Raw genomic sequence first — 26,496 nt, forward strand, 5'->3', positions numbered from 1 at the left:
TTGCAGTTGCTGGAAGACCTCTCTCATTGCCATGCTGGCTTGATCTCCTCCACCTTGCAAAAACCTGCTCTCCATAGAAGATAAGTTGATTACCGCAAGACAAAAAGAGCAGAGAAAGAAGGAAAAAAACAGACGAGCAGATGGAGCAGGTGAGCTCCTGGCAGGAACCCACAGGTGTGCTCCTACTCCACTGCCATTTTGAATTAGCAATTAAAACTAGCCATTTGGATAGAGAACTGGCTCAAAGGTAGAAGACAGAGGGTGGTGGTGGAGGGATGTTTTTCAGACTGGAAACCTGTGACCAGTGGAGTACCACAAGGATCGGTGCTGGGTCCTCTACTTTTTATCATTTATATAAATGATTTGGATGTGAGCATAAGAGGTACAGTTAGTAAGTTTGCAGATTACACCAAAATTGGAGGTGTAGTGGACAGTGAAGAGGGTTACCTCAGATTACAACAGGATCTTGACCAGATGGGCCCATGGGCTGAGAAGTGGCAGATGGAGTTTAATTCAGATAAATGCGAGGTGCTGCATTTTGGGAAAGCAAATCTTAGCAGGACTTATACACTTAATGGTAAGGTCCCAGGGAGTGTTGCTGAACAAAGAGACCTTGGAGTGCAGATTCATAGCTCCTTGAAAATGGAGTCGCAGGTAGATAGGATAGTGAAGAAGGCGTTGGTATGCTTTCCTTTATTGGTCAGAGTATTGAGTACAGGATTTGGAAGGTCATGTTGTGGCATTATAGGACATTGGTTAGGCCACCATTGGAATACTGTGTGCAATTCTGATCTCTTTCCTATCGAAAAGATGTTGTGAAACTTGAAAGGGTTCAGAAATGATTTACAAGGATGTTGCCAGGGTTGGAGGATTTGAGCTATAGGGAGAGGCTGAACAGGCTGGGGTTGTTTTCCCTGGAGCGTCAGAGATTGAGGGTGACCTTATAGAGGTTTACAAAATTATGAGGGTCATGGATAGGATAAATAGACAAAGTCTTTTCCCTGGGGTCGGGGAGTTCAGAACTAGAGGGCATAGGTTTAGGGTGAGAGGGGAAAGATATAAAAGATACCTACGGGTAACCTTTTCACGCAAAGGGTGGTATGTGTATGGAATGAACTGCCAGAAGAAGTGGTGGAGGCTGGTACAATTGCAACATTTAAGAGGCATTTGGATGGGTATATGAATAGGAAGGGCTGGGAGGGATAAGGGCCGGTTGCTAGCAGGTGGGACTAGATTGGGTTGGGATATCTGGTCAGCATGGATGGGTTGGACCAAAGGGTCTGTTTCCATGCTGTACATCTCTATGACTCTAAATGCAGATTGCATCTGTGACAAGTAGATTGGTGAGGACCAAGTCAGGAGAGAGTGAGGACTTTTGAGGAGCAGGAGAGTCGATGTTTCGAACATAAGCCCTTCATCAGAAATGATGAAGAGCTGGTGCTCAAAAGGTTGACTCTCCTCCTTCTCGGATGCTGCCTGACTGGCTGTGCTTTTCCAGCACTACACGTCTCCAAGACGAAGTCAGCTAGGTTTTTCTATCTTACTGGTTTCCTCAACATCTGTTGCACCCCGATCTTTCACCCTTGTTTTGTAGGGCTTGTCCAGCTCTGTCAGCAATGGTGCTACTAAGCCACTCTTGGTGGTGGGCATTGAAATCTCACACCTTCAGGATTTGGTTGGGGGGGAGGGGCTGGGGGGGGCGGTGGTGGTAGTTGAAGTTGCTGGCAATCACCAGGAGGCTTTTGTGCTCATGTTTGATCTGTTGCTGGGCCTCTGGATCACTCGTCCGGTGATATGACCACTATGCCACCACATCCACGTGTGTGGATGGGTGCCAGGCAATAAAAGGATCAGCCTAGCCTTGTGTTGCCGTGACTGAAATGATACAGTCTTCCAGCATTTACCATTTAGGCTGACATGCAAAGAGAGGTAAATCAGAAAATGAAGTCAGCACCTAAAATAAGGATCTGTTCCAAGTTAGGTTACAGTCCAGTTGGGTAAAGAACAGTGCAGTGCCATTAACGGGATAGTTCTCTACTGCAAAAGGTCCAGCAATGGCATAATGAGCCAAACGGACTTCTGCTATGCAGGATGGTTTTGCTTTCAAAGTTTTGACACGTTATGGGGAGGTGGTGGCTTTGTGGTATTGTTACTTGCCTACTAATCCAGAATTACACACCAATGTTCTGTGGGCATGATTCAGATCCCACAGAAGGGCAAGCAAAACTTATGGCAGCCAGTGAAATTTGAATTAAGTCAAAGTGTCTGCAATAAAAAGCTAGCCTAATGGTGACCATATAACCAAATTAATTGTTGTTAAAAAAATCTTTTTGGTTCACTGGGGAAGAAAATCTGCCATCTTTTCCTGGTCTGGCCTACATATGACTTCTGGCCCACAGCAAAATTGTTGATTCTTAGATACCCAATTATGGATGGGCAATAAATGTTGGCCTTGCCAGAATATCCAAATCCCAGGTGAATGAACAGAATTTTAAATTTGATTATTGTAACTTGTATTTATTTTGTAAAAGATCACTGACTGAGAAACCTTCTTTCAGGTTTCTTTCATTCACATAATTAGGAAGGCAAATCTAAATCTACTTCATCAATTTGTCATAATTTCCAGTGAAATGTACTGTTTTCTTTAAATGCACACACATGCATATTACATTCACCACAACTTCCTGTGTGCTGGTCAGCATTTTTTTGAGTGAGGTAACAAGAATGTAACATCTGGAAAAGATGTAAAGCACAGCACACAGTGAAGGAGAGTGAAACTTATAACATAGGAGGCCATTCAGCCCATTGTTCTTAGTATATGATTTTAATATATGTTCCTGTCAGTCATGAAAGGATTTTAAAGAAACATGATAAGATTTACGTGGTCTAGATGTTAATAACATGCTATTGAGACATAACAACAGGAGGAAGGGCAACATCTCAACTCCTATCAAGTTGTACAGACTTCCACAAGGAATGATTATCCCCTTCTGGGAAAATGGTGACATAGTGATAACTAGTAATTCAGGCTAATGTCCGATGGTGAAATTTGAATTCAATAAAAAAGCTGGAATTAAAATCTAGTCTAATAGCAAACATGTAACTACTGTCCATTGTCATAAAAAACACAACTGGTTCACTAGTGTCCTTTTGGAAATCTGCATATGGTAGACTTTTAAATATGATATGCGCATAAATACAAATATTGCCAATGGAGCCCACATTCCATAAATGAACAAAATCGACAAAGCTACTGCCAGAGTACCAAGTGTTATTGCTGTAGTGAGCATTCTACTTTAGAAAACACAGCATCAGTTTGAACACAACAATCTCCCTCACTCAACTAAAAAAAACACAATTACTCACTTAACTGCATTGGATAATGATCTCTCCACAGATGCTGCTAGACCTGCTAAGTTTCTCCAATGTTCTCTGTGGTTGTAATTCAGAAGATCCAAGTGACTTGTGCTTATATATACTCCGGTCTGTTCAAAGGATGTATTTATTTTGTGGGTGTGGACTCTATGATCATAAAATGTAGGGGCAGGAGTATGCAGTTTGACCCAACGAGTCAGCTCCACTATTCAATAAGATCATGGCTTATCCGATAATCCTCTGCTCCATTTTCCTTCCTTGTCACCATAAACGTTGATTCCTTCACTTACTTAAAATCTGATCTATCTCAGCCCTGAATATAGATATTTTCTCACCAAAAACAGAAATTGCTGGAGAAACTCACAGATCTGGAGAAAAAGCCATGTTAATGTTTTGAATCATAACGTCATTGAGATATACAGCACTGGAAAGGTCTTTGGCCTATTGCATCTGTCACAAGGCTGATCCATTTTTTCTAAAAGCTGTTCCTTTTCTCAAGGATACTGTGATGTTAGTTTTTTCAGAGTGGTTGTAAACAGGCCAGACTCTGAAACGGCTGGGTTTGGTACAGAGATAAAAGGTCTGTTTGTTTATACGTAAACAGATGAGTCTTTAGGCCAAAGCTTTTATGTTTTTAGAAGTAACCTATGTAAGTCAAGGGGGCGTGGACAACTCTCTAGCTGAGCAGTTCAGTCCATAACTAGTTAGGGAGTTCAGCTGTGTGGAAGGAGGTTGCTAAACTCTCTCTCTTTCTGCTCTTCTAACTTCGAATCATAAGCCTTTGTTTCATTTTTACTGTGTTTAAGGTGGTTTGTTTATTGGGACTGTTGTGCATATTCGGAACAGCATAATTAAGTATAGTTTGGATAGACTGCGTACTGTAGTGTTCTTTATTCTGTTCTTTGTGTTTCATTCCATAATTTTGTGAATAAATTTTTGTCTGTTTTAAAACCTGTAGTCAACCTAGCTAACTTATTCCAGGTAATTCTCACTGTACACTTACTGAAACAAATTGCAAAGTTATAGTCTGGGCTGCCTGCTTAAGAATGTTTTGAGTGCTCTGGTCTCGTCCATAACACAGTCATATCAGTTAAAACAACCACCTAACTATTCCAATCCTATTTTCCATAGCCTTGGCCCATAGCCTTACAAGCTTGGCATTGCAAGTACACATCTAAATAATTCTTAAATATTATGGGGGTTTCTACCTCTACCACCCTTACAGGCGGTAAATACCAGATTCACACCAATCTATGCGTGCCAAATGTTTTCCTCACATCTTCTCTAAACCTGCTGTTCCTTACATGAAACTATGCTCCATTCATTGATCTCTCCAACAGAGGCAAAAGTATCTTCCTGTTTAACCTATCTATCCCCTAAAATTTTATCCATCTCAATCATGGCTCCTCTCAATCTCCTCTCCTCTGAGCAAAACAACCTCAGTATGTCCAATCTCTCTTCATAACTGAAACATCTTCAGCCCAGGCAACATCCTGGTAAATCTCTTCTGCACCCTCTCCAGTGTTATCACATCCCTTCTATAATGTGGATACCAGAACTCTATACAATAATCTTTCATTGGCCTAACCAACATCTTTTACATTTCAACACAACCTTCGTGCTTTACCATTTAATGTCTTGAATAATAAAAGCAAATATACCACATTCCTTCTTAACCACTACTATCTAACTGTCCTGATACATGTTCTGAAGAAGGGTCAATTAACTTGAAATGTTAACTCTATTTTCTCTCTACAGATGCTGTGAGACCAACTGACTTTTTTTATTCACTCATAGGATGTGGGCATTGCCAGCTGGCCATTTATTGCCCATTCCTAGTTGCCCTTAAGAAGGTGTTGGTGAGATGCCTTCTTGAACCACTGCAGTCCACATGTTGTAGGTTAATGCACAATGCCTGTAGGGAAGGAATTCCAGGATTTTGACCCAACAACAATGAAGGAATGTTCATATATTTCCAAGTCAGGATGGTGAATATCTTGGAGGTATTCCCATGCGTGCGCATTCTTCCGGATGGGAGCAGTCATGGCTTTGGAAGCTGCTGTCTAAAGACCTTTGGTGAATTTCTGCAGTGCATCTTATAAAAAGTACATCCTGCTGCTTTTGAGTATTGGTGCTGGAATTCCACCAGAAATTTCTGTTTTTGTTTCAGATCTTCAGCATTCATGGTTCTTTGTTTTATTTTCTAAACAACCTATTTAGAAATATTATTACACACCTCTGGAGCAGTGGGACTTGAATCAGGGATTCTTGTCTCTGAGGTGGACAGCCTTGAATATAGAATATACTGCTCACAATATTTCAGTTGGGACAAAAAAATAACAATGAACTGCCGATGTTGGAAATCAGAATCTAACACAAAAACTTTTGGAAAAACTCAGCAGATTTATACAATTGGAAGTAGGGCCTTGGGCAGTGTTGTAGAACAGAGAGAACTAGGGGTTCAGGAAAATAATTCTTTGAAATTTGCATCGCATATAGATAGGGTGATTGAGAAGGCATTGAGCATCCTTGCCTTCACTGCTCAGACCATTGAGTTCTGGTCTTCCTGTTATTGGAAGTTATTATTACACTGGAGAGGGTTCAGAAGAGATTCAGAGTCATAGAAATATACTGCATGGAAACAGACCCTTCGGTCCAACCTGTCCATGCCGACCAGATATCCCAACCCAATCTAGTCCCACCTGCCAGCACCCGGCCCATATCTCTCCAAACCCTTCCTATTCATATACCCATCCAAATGCCTCTTAAATGTTGCAATTGTACAAGCCTCCACCACATCCTCTAGCAGCTCATTCCATACACATACCACTCTCTGCGTGAAAAAGTTGCCCCTTAGGTCTATTTTATATCTTTCTCGTCTCACCCTAAACCTATGCCCTCTAGTTCTGGACTCCCCGACACCAGGGAAAAGACTTTGCCTATTTACCCTATCCATGTCCCTCATAATTTTGTAAACATCTATTAGGTCACCCCTCAACCCCTCAGCCTCCGACACTCCAGGGAAAACAGCCCCAGCCTGTTCAGCCTCTCCCTATAGCTCAAATCCTCCAACCTTGGCAACATCCTTGTAACTCTTTTCTTAACCCTTTCAAGTTTCACAACATCTTTCCGATAGGAAGGAGCCCAGAATTGCATGCAATATTTCAACAGTGGCCTAATCAATGTCTTGTACAGCCGCAACATGACCTCCCAACTCCTGTACTCAATACTCTAACCAATAAAGGAAAGCATACCAAACGCCTTCTTCACTATCCTATCTACCTGCGATTCCACTCTCAAGGAGCTATGAATCTGTACTCCAAGGTCTCTTTGTTCAGCAACATTCCCTAGGACCTTACCATTAAGTGTATAAGTCCTGCTAAGATTTGTTTTCCCAAAATGCAGTGCCTCGTTTTTATCTGAATTAAACTCCATCTGCCACTTCTCAGCCCATGGGCCCATCTGGTCAAGATCCTGTTGTAATCTGAGGTAACCCTCTTCACTGTCCACTACACCTCCAATTTTGGTGTAATCTGCAAACTTACTAACTGTACCTCTTATGCTCTTATCTAAATCATTTATGTAAATGACAAAAAGTAGAGGACCCAGCACCGATCCTTGTCGCAGGCCTCCAGTCTGAAAAACAACTCTCCACCACCACCCTCTGGCTTCTCCCTTTGAGCCAGTTCTGTATCCAAATGGCTAGTTCTCCCTGTATTCCATGAGATCTAACCTTGCTAATCAGTCTCCCATGGGGAACTTTGTCAAGTGCCTTACTGAAGTCCATATAGATCACACCTACTGCTCTGCCCTCATCAATCTTCTTTGTTACTTCAAAAAACTCAATCAAGTTTGTGAGACATGATTTCCCATGCACAAACCATGTTGACTATCCCTAATCAGTCCTTGCCTTTCCAAATACATGTACATCCTGTCCCTCAGGATTCCCTCCAACAAATTGCCCACCACTGAGGTCAGGCTCACCGGTCTCTAGCTCCCTGGCTTGTCTTTACCGCCCTTCTTAAACAGTGGAAATACATTTACCAACCTCCAGTCTTCCGGCACCTCACCTGTGACTATCGATGATACAAATATCTCAGCAAGAGGCCCAACAATCACTTCTCTAGTTTCCCACATGGTTTGTGGGTGGAATGAACTTCCAGAGGAAATGGTGGATGTGGGTACAGGGATATGTTAGGAAGATGGGTCTGGATGGGTTTGTGTAGACTTGTTTCTGAATGGCCTGTTTCTACAATGTAAGGACTCTGTGGAGGAAGTGGTGGATGCAGGTATACAGTTACAATGTTTAAAAGACATTTAGCTAAGTACACAAATGAGAAATGTTTGGAGGGATATGGGCCAAGTGTAGGCAGGTGCTACTGCTTTAGTTTGGCGTTATGGTCGGCATGGACTGGTTGAACTAAAGGGTTTGTTTCAATGCTGTATGATTCTATAAGTAAGTACCTTGTGTAACTTTAGTTAAAAGTCACACAACACCATGTTATAGTCCAACAGGTTTATTTGGAAGTTGAAGCGTTCAGAGCGCTGCTCCTTTCTCAGGTAGCTCATGGGGCAGGATCACAGAACAGAGAATTTAAAGTAAAAGATCAAAGTGTCACCTTTTTTATAAAACCTTGTTATCTTGGGACTGTGACTTGAAAGAAGTTCTGGAATTTACATATTAATCAATTCTCATTCTAAGCGATTTATACTTAATAGCAATCTCAGTTTATTAAATATATCACATCAGTTGTATGACACTTTGATCTTTTACTATAAATTCTGTGTCTATAATCCTGTCCCACTAGCTGCCTGATGAAGGAGCAGCGCTCCGAAAGCTTGTTGGACTATGATGTGGTGTTGTATGATTTTTAACTTGGTCCAAACCCAACACCTCCACATCCTATATAGGTTTGATGAGGAAGTGCCAGTGTTAAACTGAGTTTGAGGAGAAAGTGAGGACTGCAGATGCTGAAGATCAGAGCTGAAAATGTGTTGCTGGAAAAGCGCAGCAGGTCAGGCAGCATCCAAGGAGCAGGAGAATCGACGTTTCGGGCATGAGCCCCTTCTTCAGGAATTCTTCATGAAGGGCTTCTGCCCGAAACGTCGAATCTCCTGTTCCTTGGATGCTGCCTGACCTGCTGCGCTTTTCCAGCAACACATTTTCAGCTCTGATCTCCAGCATCTGCAGTCCTCACTTTCTCCTCAAACTCAGTTTAACACTGGCACTTCCTCATCAAACCTATATAGGATGTGGAGGTGTTGGGTTTGGACCAAGTTAAAAATCAAACAACCCCAGGTTATAGTCCAACAGGTTTATTTGCAAGTACAAGCTTTCGGAGCTTTCATCAGTTGGCTAATGGAGTAGGATCATAGGACACAGAATTTACAGCCTACTCCACTAGCTACCTAACAAAGGAGCAGCGCTTCAAAAGGTTATAATTACAAATAAACCCATTGGACTATAACCTTGTGGTGTGATTTTTATTTTTTCGATACCCAATCCAACACCAAAATTTCCACATTCCATGCATCCTTCATTGCGACTGCTGACACCGAGGAGCATGCGCAGTTACAGCCCCCGGAAGGGAGGAGGCGGACCGTGGCGTGGCCAGGCATTGTGGGATACTGGAGGACCAGCGGCACTCTGCCAGGCGGCGTGCGTGCTGGCGTCACGGCAAAGGCGCGTCAAAGCCCTCGGAGCTCTGGCGATTTTCAATCGTTCGGCGGCGGCCGAGCCTGTGGTCCTCCGCCGGAGGGAGAGAAACAAGCGTGCAAGAGGAGGAAAACAACTGATTTCGAGACGATGCCGAACTTCTGCGCGGCACCCAACTGCAGCAGGAAAAGCACCAACTGCCCAGACATCCCTTTCTTCAGGTTCCCCAAAGACCCCGAGAGGTGAGGCAGCCCCGTTACTGGAATGTTCTACCGATTGCACACAGTTAGGGAGCTCTTCATCACCCCGTGTTGCTGTACTAATCGATGTGTCCCTTTGTTTGTTGTCTCCCTCCTGGGCCCACCAACACCAACACCAACACCAACACGTCGGACGGTGACCAGTGCGCATGCGCCTGCCCCTGGGCCCCCCCAGTTCTCATCATAGAGAGTCTCCACAGTGTGGAAACAGGCCATTCGGCCCAACAAGTCCACACTAACCCTCAGTAGAGCATCCCACCCAGACCCCTCCCTCTACCCTGAACTCTTCTCTCCTCCACCTCACTCAAGATGTCTCTCAATTCCCTTACTGTACACAAATGCTGCCAACTCACTTGCCAGAGTGAGTCTTCTGGCTTTGTGATGATCTGCGCAAACCCATGCTTTACCCCTCCCCCCACAGAGTCAACATCATAAGATGATTTTAGGGGGCTCTTGTGGCACAGCAGTACTGTTCTTTTCCCTAGCCCAGAAGGGCACGGTTTCGAGTACCATCTGACCTGGAGGTGTGTCACAGCATGTCAGAACAGGTTGATTAGATTGAATGGTTAACAAGAAACTGTCATTCTTTCTTAGTCCCTTGTATACCTTCATGGTACAGCTTGGAGCCATCAGTGTGGCCCAAATGGGGTTTCACAGTGTGTGATCTGAATTCTGATCATTGTCGTGATGTTGGCAGTTGTGATCATCACCAACTTGGTGCATACTGCAAAGTCCCAGAGGGCTTTTGGCTGAAAAGATTGGAATTGTGATTCCTGTTGTTTTATATGAAATTACCAATTTTACATGCACAGCAAAGTACCACAAATGGCAGACAGTGGCCAGATCATCTGTTTCAGTGAATTTTTTAAAAAAAATTACTTCATTGCTCTTTACATACAGTGCCCTTGCATCCTTCTGTTTGGAGCCTTTAGTTTAAAAATTTCTCTGAAATATGACGTCTGACAATGCCACAGTAAGATATGCCAGATTAAACTGGACTGATGCTGAAGTTGCTGAAGTGGAGCTAGATCTGAGAGCCTTCTGATTCAGAAATGAAAGTGTGACCAGTGGGCTAGTAAACAAAAGAATTTTAGCATTGAGGAGTTGTCAGATTGGGAACTGATATAAATTAGCCATCAACACGGTGATGAATCAATCAAACATGGCGCTAATTAAATATAAGTCGCAAAGTTTTGGCTCAGGGCAAAACCTGCTGCAGGACTGTTCATAAAATGTTAGTCAAGCTTCTGCCTCCCTTTTGACCAGAGCTGGAAGAAAAAGCCAAATGATTATGACTCTATGAAGAAAATAAAGTACAAATTGGTGACAATAAATCTCCTCTGATAATGGTCTGAGGAGATTGCAAGTGAGATGTGTGAAATATGGCCAAAAATATGAGATCTTTTAAAAAATGTACCTGAGACATCACCTGTCACTGCACAGTGCACTAGTACTTCAGAGGTGCAGATCTTGGAGATTGAGCTCAAATCCCACCACAGCAGCTGGTCTGATTGAACTCAATAACTCTGGGATATAAAGCTAGTCTCAGAAATGGTGAACGTAATACTATTAACATAAAATCAATTGTCATAAAAAACACATCTGGTTCACTACTGTGGGAAGAAAATTTGCATTGAACTACATATGACTCTCTACACACAGCAATATGGTTGACTGTTAAATGACCTGTGAAATGGTCTAGCAAGGCACTCTGATCAAAAACGATTAAGGTTGGGCACCAAGTGTCAACCTTGTCAGTGACACGCATGTTTCATGGTAAAGAAAATATCTTGTAGAATGTTAACATAAAGCTGTACACAAGCCATTTGCCATATTATAAGAAAGGCATAGTCATAAATTACTTAAGTGACTTGAAAGATTTTTCCTCGTTGTTCTTCACCCTTTGAGACTGCAGAAGAATGGTGTCATTAACAATATCTATTCAGCTGGCTAGATCTATTCTTGCGTAGCTCCATTCTTATCTAACTAACCCATAGCTAGAGAATTATTTGCAATGGTTTCACTTGCTGCTGTGCCACCATTAACACTGTTTTCTTATGTATGCTAATGACACCAGCTGTACGTACAAAACACCTTCTTAAATCCTCCACTGTTGCTAAATTATCAGATTGCTTATTTGAAATCCAGTGATAGATGGCCAAAAATTTCTAAAATGCTCATTTTTGTTTTTAAATCTTTCCATGGTGCCATCCACCCCCTCACTGTATCTCATCCAATCCCACAACCTTCTGAGGTAGCTACATTCCTTTTAATCCTGGCTTCCTGTGCATTCCAATTACAACCTCTCTTCCATTTTGGCTGTGCCTTCAAATAACTCAATCCTGAACTATATAATTCCCTCCCTACAGCTATGCCTCTCAATCTCATTTTCTTCCTATAAGATACACCTTGTCAGAATCTCCTTGTTGGGCATGTTTGTTACAGTGTGGCTTCCATTAAGCAAAAGCCTTTGAATTGGGTCTCTTTCATTCCTTGTTAAAAGAGAAAACTGAAGGGTGACCAAACATGATGAAGGATTTTAAGAGACTGACAGAAATAATATTCCCAGATGTAGGGAAAAACAAAACTAGAGGTCATTGACAGTCACCAAGAAATCCAGTTGGCAATTCAGAAGAAACTTCTTTATCCAAAGTATGGTGAGAATGTAGCGCTCTCTACCAGATGATGTGATGAAAGTGCATCGTAGAAATGTAAGTAAGAGAGAAGGAAATGCAAGGTTATGTAATGACACAGCAGTGAACCTAATGCTAATTAAATCAAACACATAGAAAAGCTTAGGTAAAAACAAGGTTTCCAGCATCTGCAGTCCTTGTTTTTGCCACATAGAAAAGCTTACCTCGCCTTGTAAGCTGTTAAAGTATGAGTGACAGAGAACTTCCCAAATTCCACTATTTAAAGAAAAATATCAAGTTTATTCTTTAACTCTAAAAGTGAACATTAAACAACAACTATTTACAACTCTAAGCCTCCTTTCTCTTAAAGGTCTGTTACCTACCTCCAACTCTATAACACTATACTGATCCCATTAAAATTGCATCAACTTAATTTTCAAAACCACCCAGCGATTTGGTGTCAGTGCTTATCGTCTTTCAGCTGGAGATCTCCCTAGGACATCTTTGATCTTTTGCTGCAAGATGTTTCCTATGAAAAATGTACCATTTGATAGTCAATGTTTTGAATAGCAGTCTCTCTCTCGATAGCAGATTGTCGAGCTGTCTGGCTAACTCTCCAAAATGCCAGCTTCTTTTATACCCTGAACATCGGATCATCTCATTGGTTTGATGTTGTCAAAACAGTAAAATTCAAATTTGATTGGGTTTTAGTATCCTGAGGCATAATTTAAACTGATTGGATAAATTCAAACTGTTGTGAACATAGCAGCCAAATGTTACATATTTTCAATTTTCCAGTACACTCTGAGACTGCTAGTCAGTCACATAACGGGTGCCTGCAAACTCTCACTGCCAAAACAGCTTTCACTCTCTCTTAAAGGTACAGTACATGCCTTCAACTTCATAACAGTTATGATGATGGAATTGGATGAGGAAACTGTGATGGCAAATAAATAGTGACATAAATTGATTATGCCAAATTATTTGTTATTATGTTGCTTTGCTATGTCAGAAATGTATGGGGTAGAATCAGGCTATTCAGCCCAACTAGTTTACATTCTATGGGAAAAACCATTCAGCAGCCTTCATCAAACTTCATCAATAAGATAATTTTCTTGCTTCCCTTAAACATCTTTATGCTGTTTGCCTTGAATGCTCCTTCTGGCAGTCGAATGATTGTCAATACAAAAACTAGCTTTCGATATAAACTCAATGGCTGAAAGTAAGATATTAGAATTTTTTCAGTCATTTAGGATGAAGCATAGGATTGTAAAAATTAAGCATTGTCAGACTGGAAGCTTTTATTATAAATTAGCAAGCACCAGGCCAATTAGTGAATGAAATTGATTGACTGAATTAAGATCTGAACAAAAACAAAGTTGAATAACTACAAATTCATGCAGCATGGAAGATGATAGACTAGACATAACAAACTAGGAATGAGGGTTTCAGCATCACAGGAGCTGAAGAAGGGATCTAGCTAAGTGATGTTACAGAGGTGGCAATAGGAACTCTTTAATGATCTTGGTCAGAACTGAAACCAAGTTTGCGAACAGTCTGGTTCAGGCTCAGACGGTTGCCAGCGAGTGGGCTGAAGGTGATATTTAGGAAATGGCATTTGCAACAGGATCAAAAATGATGCCTTCTTTCTTCCCAAAGTATTTGTTTGAAGGACATTTCTGCTCATCAGGACAGGTACAATAGTGGCATCTATCCCTCAGTGTGGAAAATTGTCCATGTATGTCCTGTGCACAAAAACACCAAATTCAAACAACCCTGGAATGTGTCATCACCAAGTAGCATGTGCACAGTGATAACCACTTCACTGACATCCAGTTTGAATTCCACCAGGATCACTAAACTCTTGACCTTATTACAGCCTTAGTTCAAGCATAGATAAAAGAACTGAATTCCAGAGGTGAGATTAGAGTGGCTAACCTTGACATCAAGGTCTCATTAGATTGTGTGTGGCAAAACTGTTGTCAATAGAAATTGGAGGGTCGGGGGATCTCTGCTGATTGGTGTCATATCAGGTAAATAGGAAGATAGTTGTACTTAAAGTCATAGAGATGTACGGCGTGGAAACAGATCCTTTGGTCGAACTTGCTGACCAGTCTACTCTCATTTGCCAGCAATTGGCCCATATCCTTCTAAACTCTTCCTGTTCATGTACACATCTAGACGTCTTTTAAATGTTGTAATTGTACCAGTCTCCTCCATTGCCTCTGGCAGCTTGTTCCATATATACACTACTCTTTGTGTACAAAAGTTGCCCCTTAGGTCCCTTTAAACTCTTTCCCCTCTCTCCATAAAACTATGCACTCTAGTTCTGGACTCCCCCACCCAGGGAAAAGACCTTGTCTATTTACCCTATCCATGCCCCTCATGATCTTATAAACCTCTATAAGGCCACCCCTCAGCCTCCGCTGCTCCAGGGAAAAAGTATTTGTTGGAAGTCAGTTATCTCCGATGCACGAATTCCTCAGGGTAGTTTTTTTTAGTCCACTTACTTGGAGAAGTTACACGCCTGTAGAATAGGTACGACTTGAATCTAGACCTCCTGGACCAGAGGTAGAAACACTACCATTGTGCTACAAGAGCCCTTAGTTCCTCAGGGTAGAGTCCTAGGCCCAATCATCTTCAGCTGCTTTCTCAATGACCTTCCCTCCATCATAAGGCCAGAAGTAGGAATGTTCACTAATGATTGCATAATGTTCAGCACCATTCATAACTCCTCAGAAACTGAAGCTGCACTTGAAATTGAATGCAAGATTTGGCTCAAAAGTGGTAAATAACATTTGTGCCACAGAAATGTCCGGCAATGACCATCTCAAATAAGAGACAATCTAACCATCTCCATTTGACATTCAATGGCATTACCATCACTGAATCGCACACTACCAACATCCTGGAAGTTACCATTGACCAGAAACTTAAATAGACTAGCCATATAAATACAAGGGCAAATCAGAGGCTAGGAATACTGCAGGGAGTAACTCATCTCCTGACTCCAAAATCCTCCGCAATGTATACAAGGCACAAGTAAGTTGTGTGATTGGATACTCCCTACTAATCTGGATGAGTGAAGCTCTAACAACACTCAAAAAACTTGAAACTATCAGGAGAAACAGCCTGTTTAATTGGCACTGCATTGACAAGCAGCCACTATCTCTGCCATCGACACTTAGTAGCTGCAGTTTGTATGCTGCAGAAATTCATTGAAGATACTTCGGAAGCATCTTGGAAGCCCACAAACATTTCCATCTGGAAGGACAATGGCGGCAGATACATTGGAATACCATCACCTGCAGGTTTCCCTCCAAGACATTCACAATCCTAAGTTGGAAGTATATCACAGTGTTGCCAGGTCAAAATCCTGGAATTCATTCCCTAACTGCTGTTTTTTTTTATGTAACATCCTCCATGACTTCCAGATGCACCAAAAGCATTTTACAGTAATTTTGAAATTAGCCAATGCTGAAATGTCAGAAAATGAGTGGCCAATCTGTACACACTGAAGTTTCACAAAAATTAATTAAATGTATAACCAGATAATCTTTAGTTCATGTTGGTAAAGGAATAATTATTACCGAGGAACCCATGAAGAGTTCCTCTGTTCTCCTTCAAATGGTGGCTGTTCTCACACCCTGCTTCCGCGACATCCTAGTACACTGCCCAAAGACTCCTCACACTTCTTAACACCCTGTAATGACAGGATGTAACACTTGCCCTTTCACCTCCTGCATCCTCACTGTCTAAAGCCCCAAACGTTCCTTGTATATTTTGTGACTTTGTAACCAGTGTGGCCTTGTGAGTTCAAGGTTTGGGGAGCAATGGCTGCCCAGGGTTGCAATGTCCATGCACCACAAGTTGTTGATTTAAAAAGCAAACTCCTCTATCCTTTGTTTTACCCGAGGACACTGTGTGGTCCATACAATGGATAGAAAAACCATCAGCCTGAAGTGCGCAGTTGGGAATGGATGGGTTGATCAGGTTTGTGTGTGCAGCAATCCCACAGTTCACACTGGAAGCTGATCTGTGATCTGAGTTCGTTCATCTTGTTCTCCAGAGATTGAACATTTGCCAGGAGTAAGCTAGGAAGGGAGGTCTTGAAACTGCGTAGTCTCAGTCTTACTATCAGGCTGGCACACATACCCAGCTTCCTTGCAGGTTTCTTACATTTGGGTGGTCTGGTGGAGTGAATTCTGACTCCTTTCAGTTTAGTGATCCACCCTAGGAGCCTGTGGACCAGGTAGGTTGCAGTTTGGTGTATTTTTGCAGAGGGTCTGCTTAGGACCCAATGGAGACGGTAAGTTTCTGCTTCTGTTCTGATTTGTCCAGTTAGTTCCTGGTTTCAGTTGCTGCCAACTTGTTGCTTCAGCTCCAGCCACGTTTTTAGCAGAGGTGTTTGGGCTGCTCTCCAGGTAAGTTCTGATAGATTTCATGTCAGGTAGGTGTCTTATGGGACCAGGAACCTTTTGTGTCAGTTCTGCTTCCCAGGGCGGTCTCTTGGATCCCTCAGTTTTCCAGCAGGCTGCCCCAGGGTGGTCAGACGGGTCGTGGGTACCACATGGTCTGCTGCCTTCATCCAGTAAGCTGGCTTTGAGGATCGTAGGAGCTTCAAACCTGTGAATATAGATAAAACAGAGGTATAAGTACTTTTTAAAAGGATACTATTAAGTTTAGAGTGTGGAACAATTGTGGGAAATAGGAAACTTAGATCTGCACGCAGGAGTTCGCAAGGAGACGACCATATCCAGCACCGTCTTGCTTCAGTGCCTGTGTATCTTAGAGAGAACAGCAGTGCCTGTTACAAAGATTTATTTGGAAGTACTAGTTTCCAAATAACCCTGTTGGACTATAACCTGGTGTTGTTTGGACCCAGTCTAATATCGGCACCTCCACATAATGTACACAAGACCTCATTGTGAGCAGTGAGTTCAAGGTACATTCCTTGTAGAAGGACGCACTGGTTACAAAGGCCCGACAACATCTCCTCTTCCTCAGGCAGCTGAGGAAATTTGACATGACAGCGAATACCCTTGTCAACTTTTATAGGTGTGCCATTGAGAGCATTCTGTTTCACTACCTGTTATGGCAACATTCAAGATCGGAGATGGTTACAGAGAGTGGTGAACTCGGCCTGGACAATCACAAAGGCCAACCTCTCATCTGTAGTATCTATCTACCAGGCACACTGTCAAGAAAAGGCTGCCAGCATTCTTAAAGATCCATCCCACCCTGGCAATGTTTTTCTACAACCTCTACCATCAGGGAGAAGGTACAGAAGCCTGAACACACACACCAGCTGGTTTTGTTACAGTTTCTACCCTACTGTTGTTAGAATACTGAATGGACTCACATACTCTTAACATTTGCCTGTACCTGTGTTTTTGTTTTTGCCGCTGTTTACCTATTATTTACTATCTATGCTACTTAACTCTGTGATCTGCCTGTATTGCTTGCAAGACAAAGCTTTTCACTGTCTCAGTACACATGACAATAAATTCAATGCAAATTCAAATTCAATTCAAATGACATCTTGCAATTTAGTCTTTTCCTTTCAGTGCTCACAATGAGGTCTTGTGAACATTATGTGGGGGTGCCGATATTGGACTGGGGTGAGCAAAGTTAAAAATCGAGCCACACCAGGTTATAGTCCAATAGGTTTATTTGGAAGCTAGTACTTTTCTGAATTATCTCCTCATTCCATATCTGACTGCAATTTGATTGATCTGTTCTCAGTGTAAATTAGCTTACTAATCAGAACAATCCCTATCTTAGTAATAGCCTATCTCATCATCATCATCAATATTCAGTAGCTGCAATGCCTATCTAAATTACTTTACCATCTACAAGATGCCCTGCAGAAATGTAAAGATCCTTAAAAAGTAGCTTTGACTGTAGCCTTCGATCTTTAGTCTTGATTTCTTCTTATAAACAATTTCAGTAATCTCATTATGAATTTTAATTGAAACAAGTTATTGGAGAAATTGTTCAGGGATGATTTCGCATCACTTCTCAGTTGGACTTGTTAACAAGATACACCAAAAGTCTTTACCCAACTTAATAGTAAAATGTCAATTTTTGTTTTTCTCATATGGGTTCTGAACTTAAGAAATTTAAAACAGCAGCAAAAAATGAAATACTATACATAATAGGTACATCAAAAAGCACATAAGGTTCCAGCAGTGTTCTTAATGCAACGAGGAATGTTATGAAATGGGTGAAAGGTTGGTGACAGCAGATTTAATAATAACTTTCAAAAGGAAGTTGGATCCATTCTTAAAGGGGTGAAATTTAAATCGTTGTGGGGAGTGAGATGAATTGGATAGCTCTTTGATAGAGCTGGCAAAGGCACAATGGACCAAATATGAGCTGTAAGGTTTAAGAATTAGAAGCAGGTTACTCTAAGAATTAACCCACCCTATCTACCAGCATTTACCTTCCACGTAATCAAATAGTTGCACATGAAAAGCAAAAGTAAGCCTTTCTCAAGCCTACTCTGCCTTTCAACAAGGTTATGATTGTTCTGACAGTAAACTCAAATCCATTTTCTCACCTGCCCTGATAAATGTTTACCCACTTGCTTAACAAGAAGCTGTTTACATGTGCCTTAAAATATTTGTTTTCTGTTTCGCTTCAATCACCTTTTCAGGAGGCATTACAAAGACATACAGTTTTGCCTTGCCCTTTTGACTCCTGAGTTTTAAAAAGTAAACCCTAGTTTTTGATTCCCCCACAAGAGAAAATACTCACGAAATCCAACATGTCAAGATCAGTTTGGGTCAATTATGTTTCAATCAAGTCTGGAGTAAGGTTTTGAAGCTTGAGGATCTTCAAGTCTGAGTTGAGATGGAATCTGAATTGCAATCATTGCACCACATTAGGGAATAGGAAAGGTTTCCTTTCTTTTTCACTTGTGATACATAGTAAATGCTGGTCCAACCTGGCTCTAGTTCCCCTTGAGTAAGTCATAGTGAGTGTGCTGCCTTGAACGTGCATTACGTGTACTGTAAATAGACCCACAATGCTGTTGGGGAGGAAATTCCAGGATTTTGACCTAGCAACACTGAAAAAATGGTGATATATCTCCAAGTCAGGAGGGAATCTTGCAGGTGTTGATCCCATGTATCTGCTACTCTTGTCCTTCTAGATGTTAATGATTGTGGATGTGGAAGCTACTTTTTAAGGATCTTTGCATTTCTGCGGGCATCCTGTAGATGGTAAAGCAGTTTGGATAGGCATTGCAGCTACTGAATATTGATGGTGAGACAGTGGATGTGATGCCAGTCAAGTGGGTTGCATTGTCCTGGGTGGAGTTAATCTTCTTGAAATGTTTTTGGAGCTGCCCCCATCCAGGCAAGTGGGGAATGTGCCATCACTCTCCTCATTTGTTCACTTGCAGATGGTCAACAGGCTTTGAGGAGTCAGGAGATGAGTTACTCGCTGCAATATTCCTAACTGCTGTACAGTGCGCATGAACATGCACCACGGGCATACACACACACGGAAGGGACACCAGCATAAAAGAAACTTAAGAGAATTGGGGTACAGAGGTGAGTGTAATGGCCATCACTAAGCTGGAAGGTCTGAGGGTAGGTAAATCACCTCGACCAGAAGGACTATACCTCTGAGTTCTGATGGAGATAGGAAAAGATTGTATAGCCAGGAGTCACTGGAATCAGAGAAGGTGTCAAAGGTCTGCAAATGGCTAATGTAACACCCCTGTCTAAGAAGGGAAGGAGACAGAAGACAGGAAAATATAAGTCAGTTAGCCTGACCTCAATCATTGGTAAGCATTTAGAGTCTATTATTAAGGAAGAGATTGTGAAGTACTTAGAAGTCCATGGTAAAGTAGAGCTGAGTTAGCACGGCTTTGTCAAGGGGAGGTCATTCCTGTCAGGACAAATTTGCTACAATTCTTTGAGGAGATAATGAACAAGTTAGACAAAAGGGAGCCAGTGGACATGACGTGTTTGGATTTCCAGAGGCCTTTGACAAAGTACAACACAGGAAGCTGCTAAATAAGATTAAAAGTTCATGGTCTTGGGATACTGGCAAGGATGGAGGATTGGCTGACTGGCAGAAAACAGAACAGGGATAAAGCAGTGTTTTTCAGGGTGGCATCCTGTGATTAAGAGTTCTGCAGGAGTCCTTGCTGGACCACATCTATTTACGTTATACATTAATAATCTGGATAAAGGAACTGGGGGCCTTCTTGTGAAGTTTGCACATGACACAAAGTTGGTGGAGGGACAAGTGGTGCTGAGGAAGCAGGGAGGCTGCAGAAGGATTTAGACAGGCTAAGAGACTGGGCAAAGAAGTGGCAGGTGGAATACAATGAGGTTTTGCATTGTGGAAGGAAGAATAGAGGTGTCAGGTGTATTTTTTGAACAGGGAAAGAGTTCAAAAATTTGAATCACAGGGATTTAGGAGTCCTAGTTGAGGATTCTCTGAAGTTTAACACGCAAGTTCAGTTGGCAATTACAAATGCATACGCGATATTAGCTCCATTTCAAGAGGGCTAGAATATCTGAGCAGAGATGTACTTTGAGGCTGTTTCAGGTTCTGGTCAGCCTGCATTTGGAATATTATGAGCAGTTTTGGGCCCCATACCTAAAGAAGGATGTTCTGGCCTGTGAGGGTGTTAGGTTTACAGGAATGATCCCAAAATGAAGAGCTTGTATGAGTAGCAGTTGTGTCTGTACTTAGAGTCATAGAGATGTATAGCATGGAAACAGACCCTTCGATCCAACCTGTCTATGCCGACCAGATATCCCATCCCACTTAATGGAGTTTTAAATGATCTTAAAAGATCAGAGGGTATATCATTTAAATATGCAGAATATTGAGAGGTCTGGATAGAGAGAACATGAAGAAGATGTCTCCACTAGTAGGAGAGACTAGGACTTATGTTAGGTTCTTTTTCTTGAGATTCTTATAAACCTGATGCAAATACAATATGCCAACTTCTGTGAACAGCCAAAATTTTATTAAGCAAGTACAAGCTTTGGAGGATCACTTAATATCTTTGCAATGCCTGCAAAGCGTGTTAAGAGAAGCTCGCGCTCTCTGAACAAAGGAACAGTCCTCCCTTTATACAAAATCTTTACATCAAAGTCAGTAATACCACAAACAACCCCATCCATTCTCCCACAGTCACCTGCCACTCAAGGCACAATGTAGTGATCACAAACAATATTATGTAACTCATCCTTTAATGACCAGATCTGTTGTTAATCATTTTTTTAACTGTAGGGAGTAGTCAGAATTTTAATTGTAATGTTCTTATTGATTCTGAATAGGGGATGATAATGTAAATTCTTTTACTCTGAGTAATTAGAAAATGGCCATGTAAATTGCTCTGAATGGCAAGAGATGGGAATGTAAATTCCTTACATTCTACCTGTAAGACATAGACAGGCCACCCTAAGACAGAGGCATATTACCCTATCCCCGGGACATCCAATGTCCTACAGTTCAGCAGAGCAAATTAACCCTTTAATATCTCAACCTGAGGACACAGCCTTTAATACTGAGATGAGGTGGAATCTCTTCAGCCAGAGGGGGGTTAATCTGTGGAACTCATTGCTGCAGAGGGCTGTGGAGGCCAAGTCACTGAGTGTATTTAAGACAGAGGTAGATAGTTTTCTCAACCCCATTCTCCTCATATGCTTGATCCCCTTACTAAGCAAGAGCCTATCAGCTATGATTGAATGGCGGAGCAGACAAATGGCCTAATGATGGGCCAAATGGCCTACTTCTGCTCCTATATTGTATGGTTGTGTAAGGGAGGCAGATTCACTTGTACCATTCTTTGAAACATTGGAAATAGGAGCAGGAATAGGCTTTGGGCTCCTAGACCCCGCTCATCATTCAACACGATTGTGGCTGACTATCTCAATGCCCTATTTCTGCGCAGTACTCGTATCCTTTGCCTTCCAGAAATCTCTCTATTTTGTTTGCAAATATATAATCAGCAACTGAGCCTTAACCCATTGTTATAGAACCCTGGTTGGGAGTCCCTTCATACAGTCTGTTTAGCCCTGTCAGAATTTCAGAAGGGTTTGGAAGGGTATAAACCAAACACATGCAAATGTCAGTTTGGGAAACCTGATCAGTATGGATGGGTTGGGTTGAAGGGCCTGTGTCCTTACTGTATGATTGAGTATAAAAGGCCTACATTTGTCTCCGCTGAAAATGTGTTGCTGGTTAAAGCACAGCAGGTCAGGCAGCATCCAAGGAACAGGAAATTCGACGTTTCGGGCCAGAGCCCTTCATCAGGACTACTACATTTGTCTCCACCAACCATCTTTTTACATGCTTATAGAAGTTCTTGCAATCTGCTTTTATATTCCTTGCAAGGTTGCTCATATTCATTTCTTTCCCCTCTTAAACAGCTGCTTTGTTGAATTTTGAATTGCTCCCAGACCATGGGCTTGCTACATTTTTTGAGCAGTTTTATGATTTCTCATTGGTCTAATACTATCCTTAATTTGTTTTTTAACCATCATTGGACCTCTTTTCCTGCTGTGTTCTTTTCACCTGAAAGAACACCTTCCAACCCCCAACCCCCATTTGTGCATTCATGGGTGCCCTCTTGAGGTGCAGTAGTAATGTCCTTACCCCAGACCAAGAGGCCTAGGTTCAAGTCCCACCTACTCTAGAGGTGTGTAATAACCTCTCCCAACAGGTTGATTTAGAAAAATAGGTTTGTGCACTCATTCCTTAAATATTCACTATTGCTGTCAGTTGTACTGAGGTTGTAATAGGGTTGTCTGGTGCATTGCAGCCAACTTAACTCTGAAACTTTTGTACTCTGCTTAGATTTAGGACCTTAGTTTTGGATTGGATTTCTTTATGTTCCATCCCAATGAAGAATTCTATCCTGTTTTGGTCACTCTTGCCTAATGGAACTCTCCCAATAAGACTTAATTAGCTTCTCCTTGTTGCACAAAACCAAATCTCGGATAGCCTGTTCCTGAACTGGTTGCTCAAATGTATTGGTTTGTGAAAAACATTTGTAAACACTCCAAGAATTTCTGTACTACTTTCCTTCCATTTCTATCTGTTTCCCTTGCTCTTGTCTTCCCATTCAGGCTCCTCTCCCTGCCATTCTAGTTTAAATCATCCCCGGTTGTACAAGTGAACTGCAAGGATATTGGTCACAGCCCTGCAGGGGTACAACCTGTCCACCTTCTACAGGCCCCATCTCGCCTGGAATTGGGAATGTACTGTTACTAAAAAGAAGAAATGAGTAGGGTTATGAGAAGAAGGCCAGAGAGTGGCACCAGATGGGATTCTCATTTGAAGAGCTGGCACAGACACAATGGACCAAATAACCACCTTCTACACCATAACAGTTCTGTTATTTTGTGTATTTTCCTGCTTCTCGGATGCTGCCTGACCTGATGTGTTTTGATCAGTGATGTTAGATCAACATCAAATTTTAAATCTGAAAATGATATAATGCTATCCAAAGTTATAAAGGAAATACATCTGTGGTGGTGGGATCCGTTTGTAGGTGGCGAAGGATGATGCGATGTATCTGGAGGTTGGGGGGGTTGGTAGGTGTTCTGTCCTCCTTGCGTTGGGAGAGGTGGGGAAGGGCGGTGGAGGAGCTATTTGTAGGAGCTTGTTGTGTGCAAACTGACTGACTCTTTCCTGTATTGCAACAATAATTAACTATAGTTCAAAGTTTCTTACTTGGTTGTAAAGCACTTTGAGATGTTCTGTTGTGAAAACATTATTTTTTATGCTGATACCCTTTTCATATATCAAAACTTCTTACTCTTTCCATCCTCTTCTGTCCAGATCTCTTTAGAAGCCAGTTACATTGCTTGTTTCATATTCCTCCTCGCTGATTCCACAATGCACTTGCACTTTGGAAGAAGCTCTTCCTGATATATCCTTTGATTTTACTTCAAATTTTTTAACCGGATTGAACAATTTCTTTTCATTGAGTTTTGTATCTTCTGGTTGCATGTGAAAACTTGATCTACACTATTCTGAAAATTTCTCCTTTTCCAGATAAAAGCCCAGCTTCCTAAACTTTCCCTTATAATGTCTTAATCACTTTTCTCACTAAACCTTTACAATGCCAGCACTTACACCACTTATTGATGAGGTTGCCCTTCAGGAAACAGGTTTGTCACTTATTGTGATGAAGACCGGAACTTCGACTGTCCTGCTCCTTGAATGCTGCCTGACCGGCTGTGCTTTTCCAGCACCACACTGATCTCTAGCATCTACAGTCCTCACTTTCTCCCATGTAATAGCATGTATGCTATTTTTGAAAGGGCCTTCGGTATAGGAGTAAAGGCGTTGTTAGAGTGCCCTTTGAAGATTATTAATGCACTAGTTGACAAGTGGGTAGGCTTGATTTATGGAAATCCAAAACATGGGGACACAGTTGGGACCAGATATTTATTTAAACCTTCTGAGTGAAGTGATTTATTATGAAAATCTGGAATTCTTTACTGCAGAGGGTTGTGAATACGGCATCATTGAATATATTTGATCCTGATATTAACAGCTTTTTGGTGTCTCAAAGAATTGACATATCGAAGAGAGTTGAGTTGACATGATTGATCACGATTGTATTAAATAGCAGAAGAGGTTAGCTAATCTTAGTGGACAATGCCTTTTCAGATAATTTAACTTATTTAATAATTGTTTATTTTGAGTCCAATTGAAAATCTTTCATTCACTACAAAAATATGAGTGCTTTTAAAATCAGACACATTGATGTGAGGTAGTACCACTATTTTCTTGTTCCCTATTGTGCAGTTTCTTGTGTGTCTCTGGAGACATGAGTGAATATATGTTTCATGTTCTGATTCCTTCATGTCCTCCCAGAACAAAAGTAAATATTTTCTAATTTACCTGTTCAGGAATGTTGTTACACGCTTGTGGTGGGACTTAACCCAGGCCTCCTGTTCAGAAGTTGGGACACTACCACAGTACCACAAAAGAATCTCTACCATCATAAAAGTAGTAGTGTTTTCCACGTTTTTAAATTGGAGTAATTTGGAAGATTTTTGAAGCTGGTCCGGATCTCCTGATGGCCTCGCAGCTGACACTTGCCAGCAGCATTCTGCCTGTGCAATTTATATTTTCTAAATCAATCGATTCAGAGATATTATTGCACACCTCTGGATCAGGTGGGACTTATCCCCCTGGTCTCACGACCAATACGCCACCAACAGCCTCTCCAGATGGGCAGTATCCTGAGAGCTCTGATAGCTGGAAACTTAATGAGTTACTATTATTGTATCTGAATGTGTGGGGTTGGTTTGGCGCGTCGGCGCGGCGCATTGTGGTCTAGCGGAGGTCCTCACTTGACCTCCCAAGCCGCATCTGTAACAGAGCAACCCAGTGGAAGAGGCGTTGTTGCTTCAGAGGAAGGGGGTGGGGCAGGAGGGATAGTCCCCGCTTTTTTCCAAACAAAAGGGAAGATAAATAAATTAAATCTATACGAAATGCCGAATTTTTGCGCGGCTCCGAACTGTAGCCGCGGGAGCACCAATTACCCGGACTTACCTTTTTTCAGGTTTCCTAGAGACCGCGAGAGGTGAGCACTCGATATTTTATCAATCTGTTCTGCCTTCAATTAAAAACGACTTCTTTTCGTGAAACGCTTTGCTGCCACCCCCACGGTCGCGCAGATGTTGGCTCGGAGCTTCGATGTTGACCCAAAAATTTAACCTCAGGCTTGTGCTTCCACTTCCCGTCGCTAGGCCCCGCAGACCAAGGAGGGCGCATGCGCAAAACCTGCTTCACTCTCCGGAGCCTCTTAACAATGTGCATCGTTGATATGGTTCAAAGACTAGAACAGAATCCCTACAGTGCGGAAACAGGCCCAGCAGGTCCACACTGACCCTCCCGAAGAATAACCCATCCAGACCCATTCCCCAACCCTGCTACTTTACATTTACCCCTAACTAATGCACCTATCTTACACATCCCTGAGCCCTATCGGTAATTAGATTAGATTAGACTTAGTGTGGAAACAGGCCCTTCGGCCCAACAAGTCCACGCCGAAGCGCAACCCACCCGTACCCCTACATTTACCCCTTACCTAACACTACAATCACCTAACCCGCACATCTTTGGACTGTGGGAGGAAACCGGAGCACCCGGAGGAAACCCACACAGACACGGGGAGAACGTGCAAACTCCACACAGTCAGTCGCCTGAGTCGGGAATTGAACCCGGGTCTCAGGCGCTGTGAGGCAGCAGTGCTAACCACTGTGCCACCGTGCCGCCCACGATTTAACATGGCCAATTCACCTAACCTGCATATGTTTGGACTGTGGGAGGAAATCCATACAGGGACGTGGAGAAACTGCAAACTCCACACAGACAGTCGCCCAAGGCTGCGGGTCCCTGATGCTGTGAAGCAGCAGTGCTAAATTGCTCTATCCATGCGCTCGCTCGGCTCTCTCTCTCTCCCCCTCACACGCTCTTCCCTGCCCACTCATTTATCCAAAATGTCGCCATCTCCACCACCTGATGCTGCCTGGCTTGCTATGCTCTTTCAGCCTCCTTGTCAACCCATCTCTAAAAG

General features: G+C 42.2%; 1 protein-coding gene across 2 annotated transcripts in view; it reads left to right on the plus strand.

Moving 5' to 3' along the window:
• Positions 1–9,044: 9,044 nt before the first annotated feature.
• The window catches only part of LOC132816558 (52 kDa repressor of the inhibitor of the protein kinase-like), a 33,455-nt gene continuing 16,003 nt past the window's right edge, over positions 9,045–26,496 (plus strand). Inside the window, exon 1 of one of the 2 annotated variants that reach the window (XM_060826319.1) lies at positions 9,045–9,273. In XM_060826319.1, coding sequence (XP_060682302.1) covers positions 9,182–9,273 — 92 coding nt within the window. In that variant the 5' untranslated portion in view covers positions 9,045–9,181. Of the gene's footprint in view, positions 9,274–25,301; positions 25,501–26,496 lie in introns of those variants that run through there. The other variant, XM_060826318.1, reaches the window with a different exon arrangement.

The sequence above is a fragment of the Hemiscyllium ocellatum genome, chromosome 6 (assembly GCF_020745735.1).
Source record: "Hemiscyllium ocellatum isolate sHemOce1 chromosome 6, sHemOce1.pat.X.cur, whole genome shotgun sequence".
Classification (NCBI taxonomy): domain Eukaryota; kingdom Metazoa; phylum Chordata; class Chondrichthyes; order Orectolobiformes; family Hemiscylliidae; genus Hemiscyllium; species Hemiscyllium ocellatum.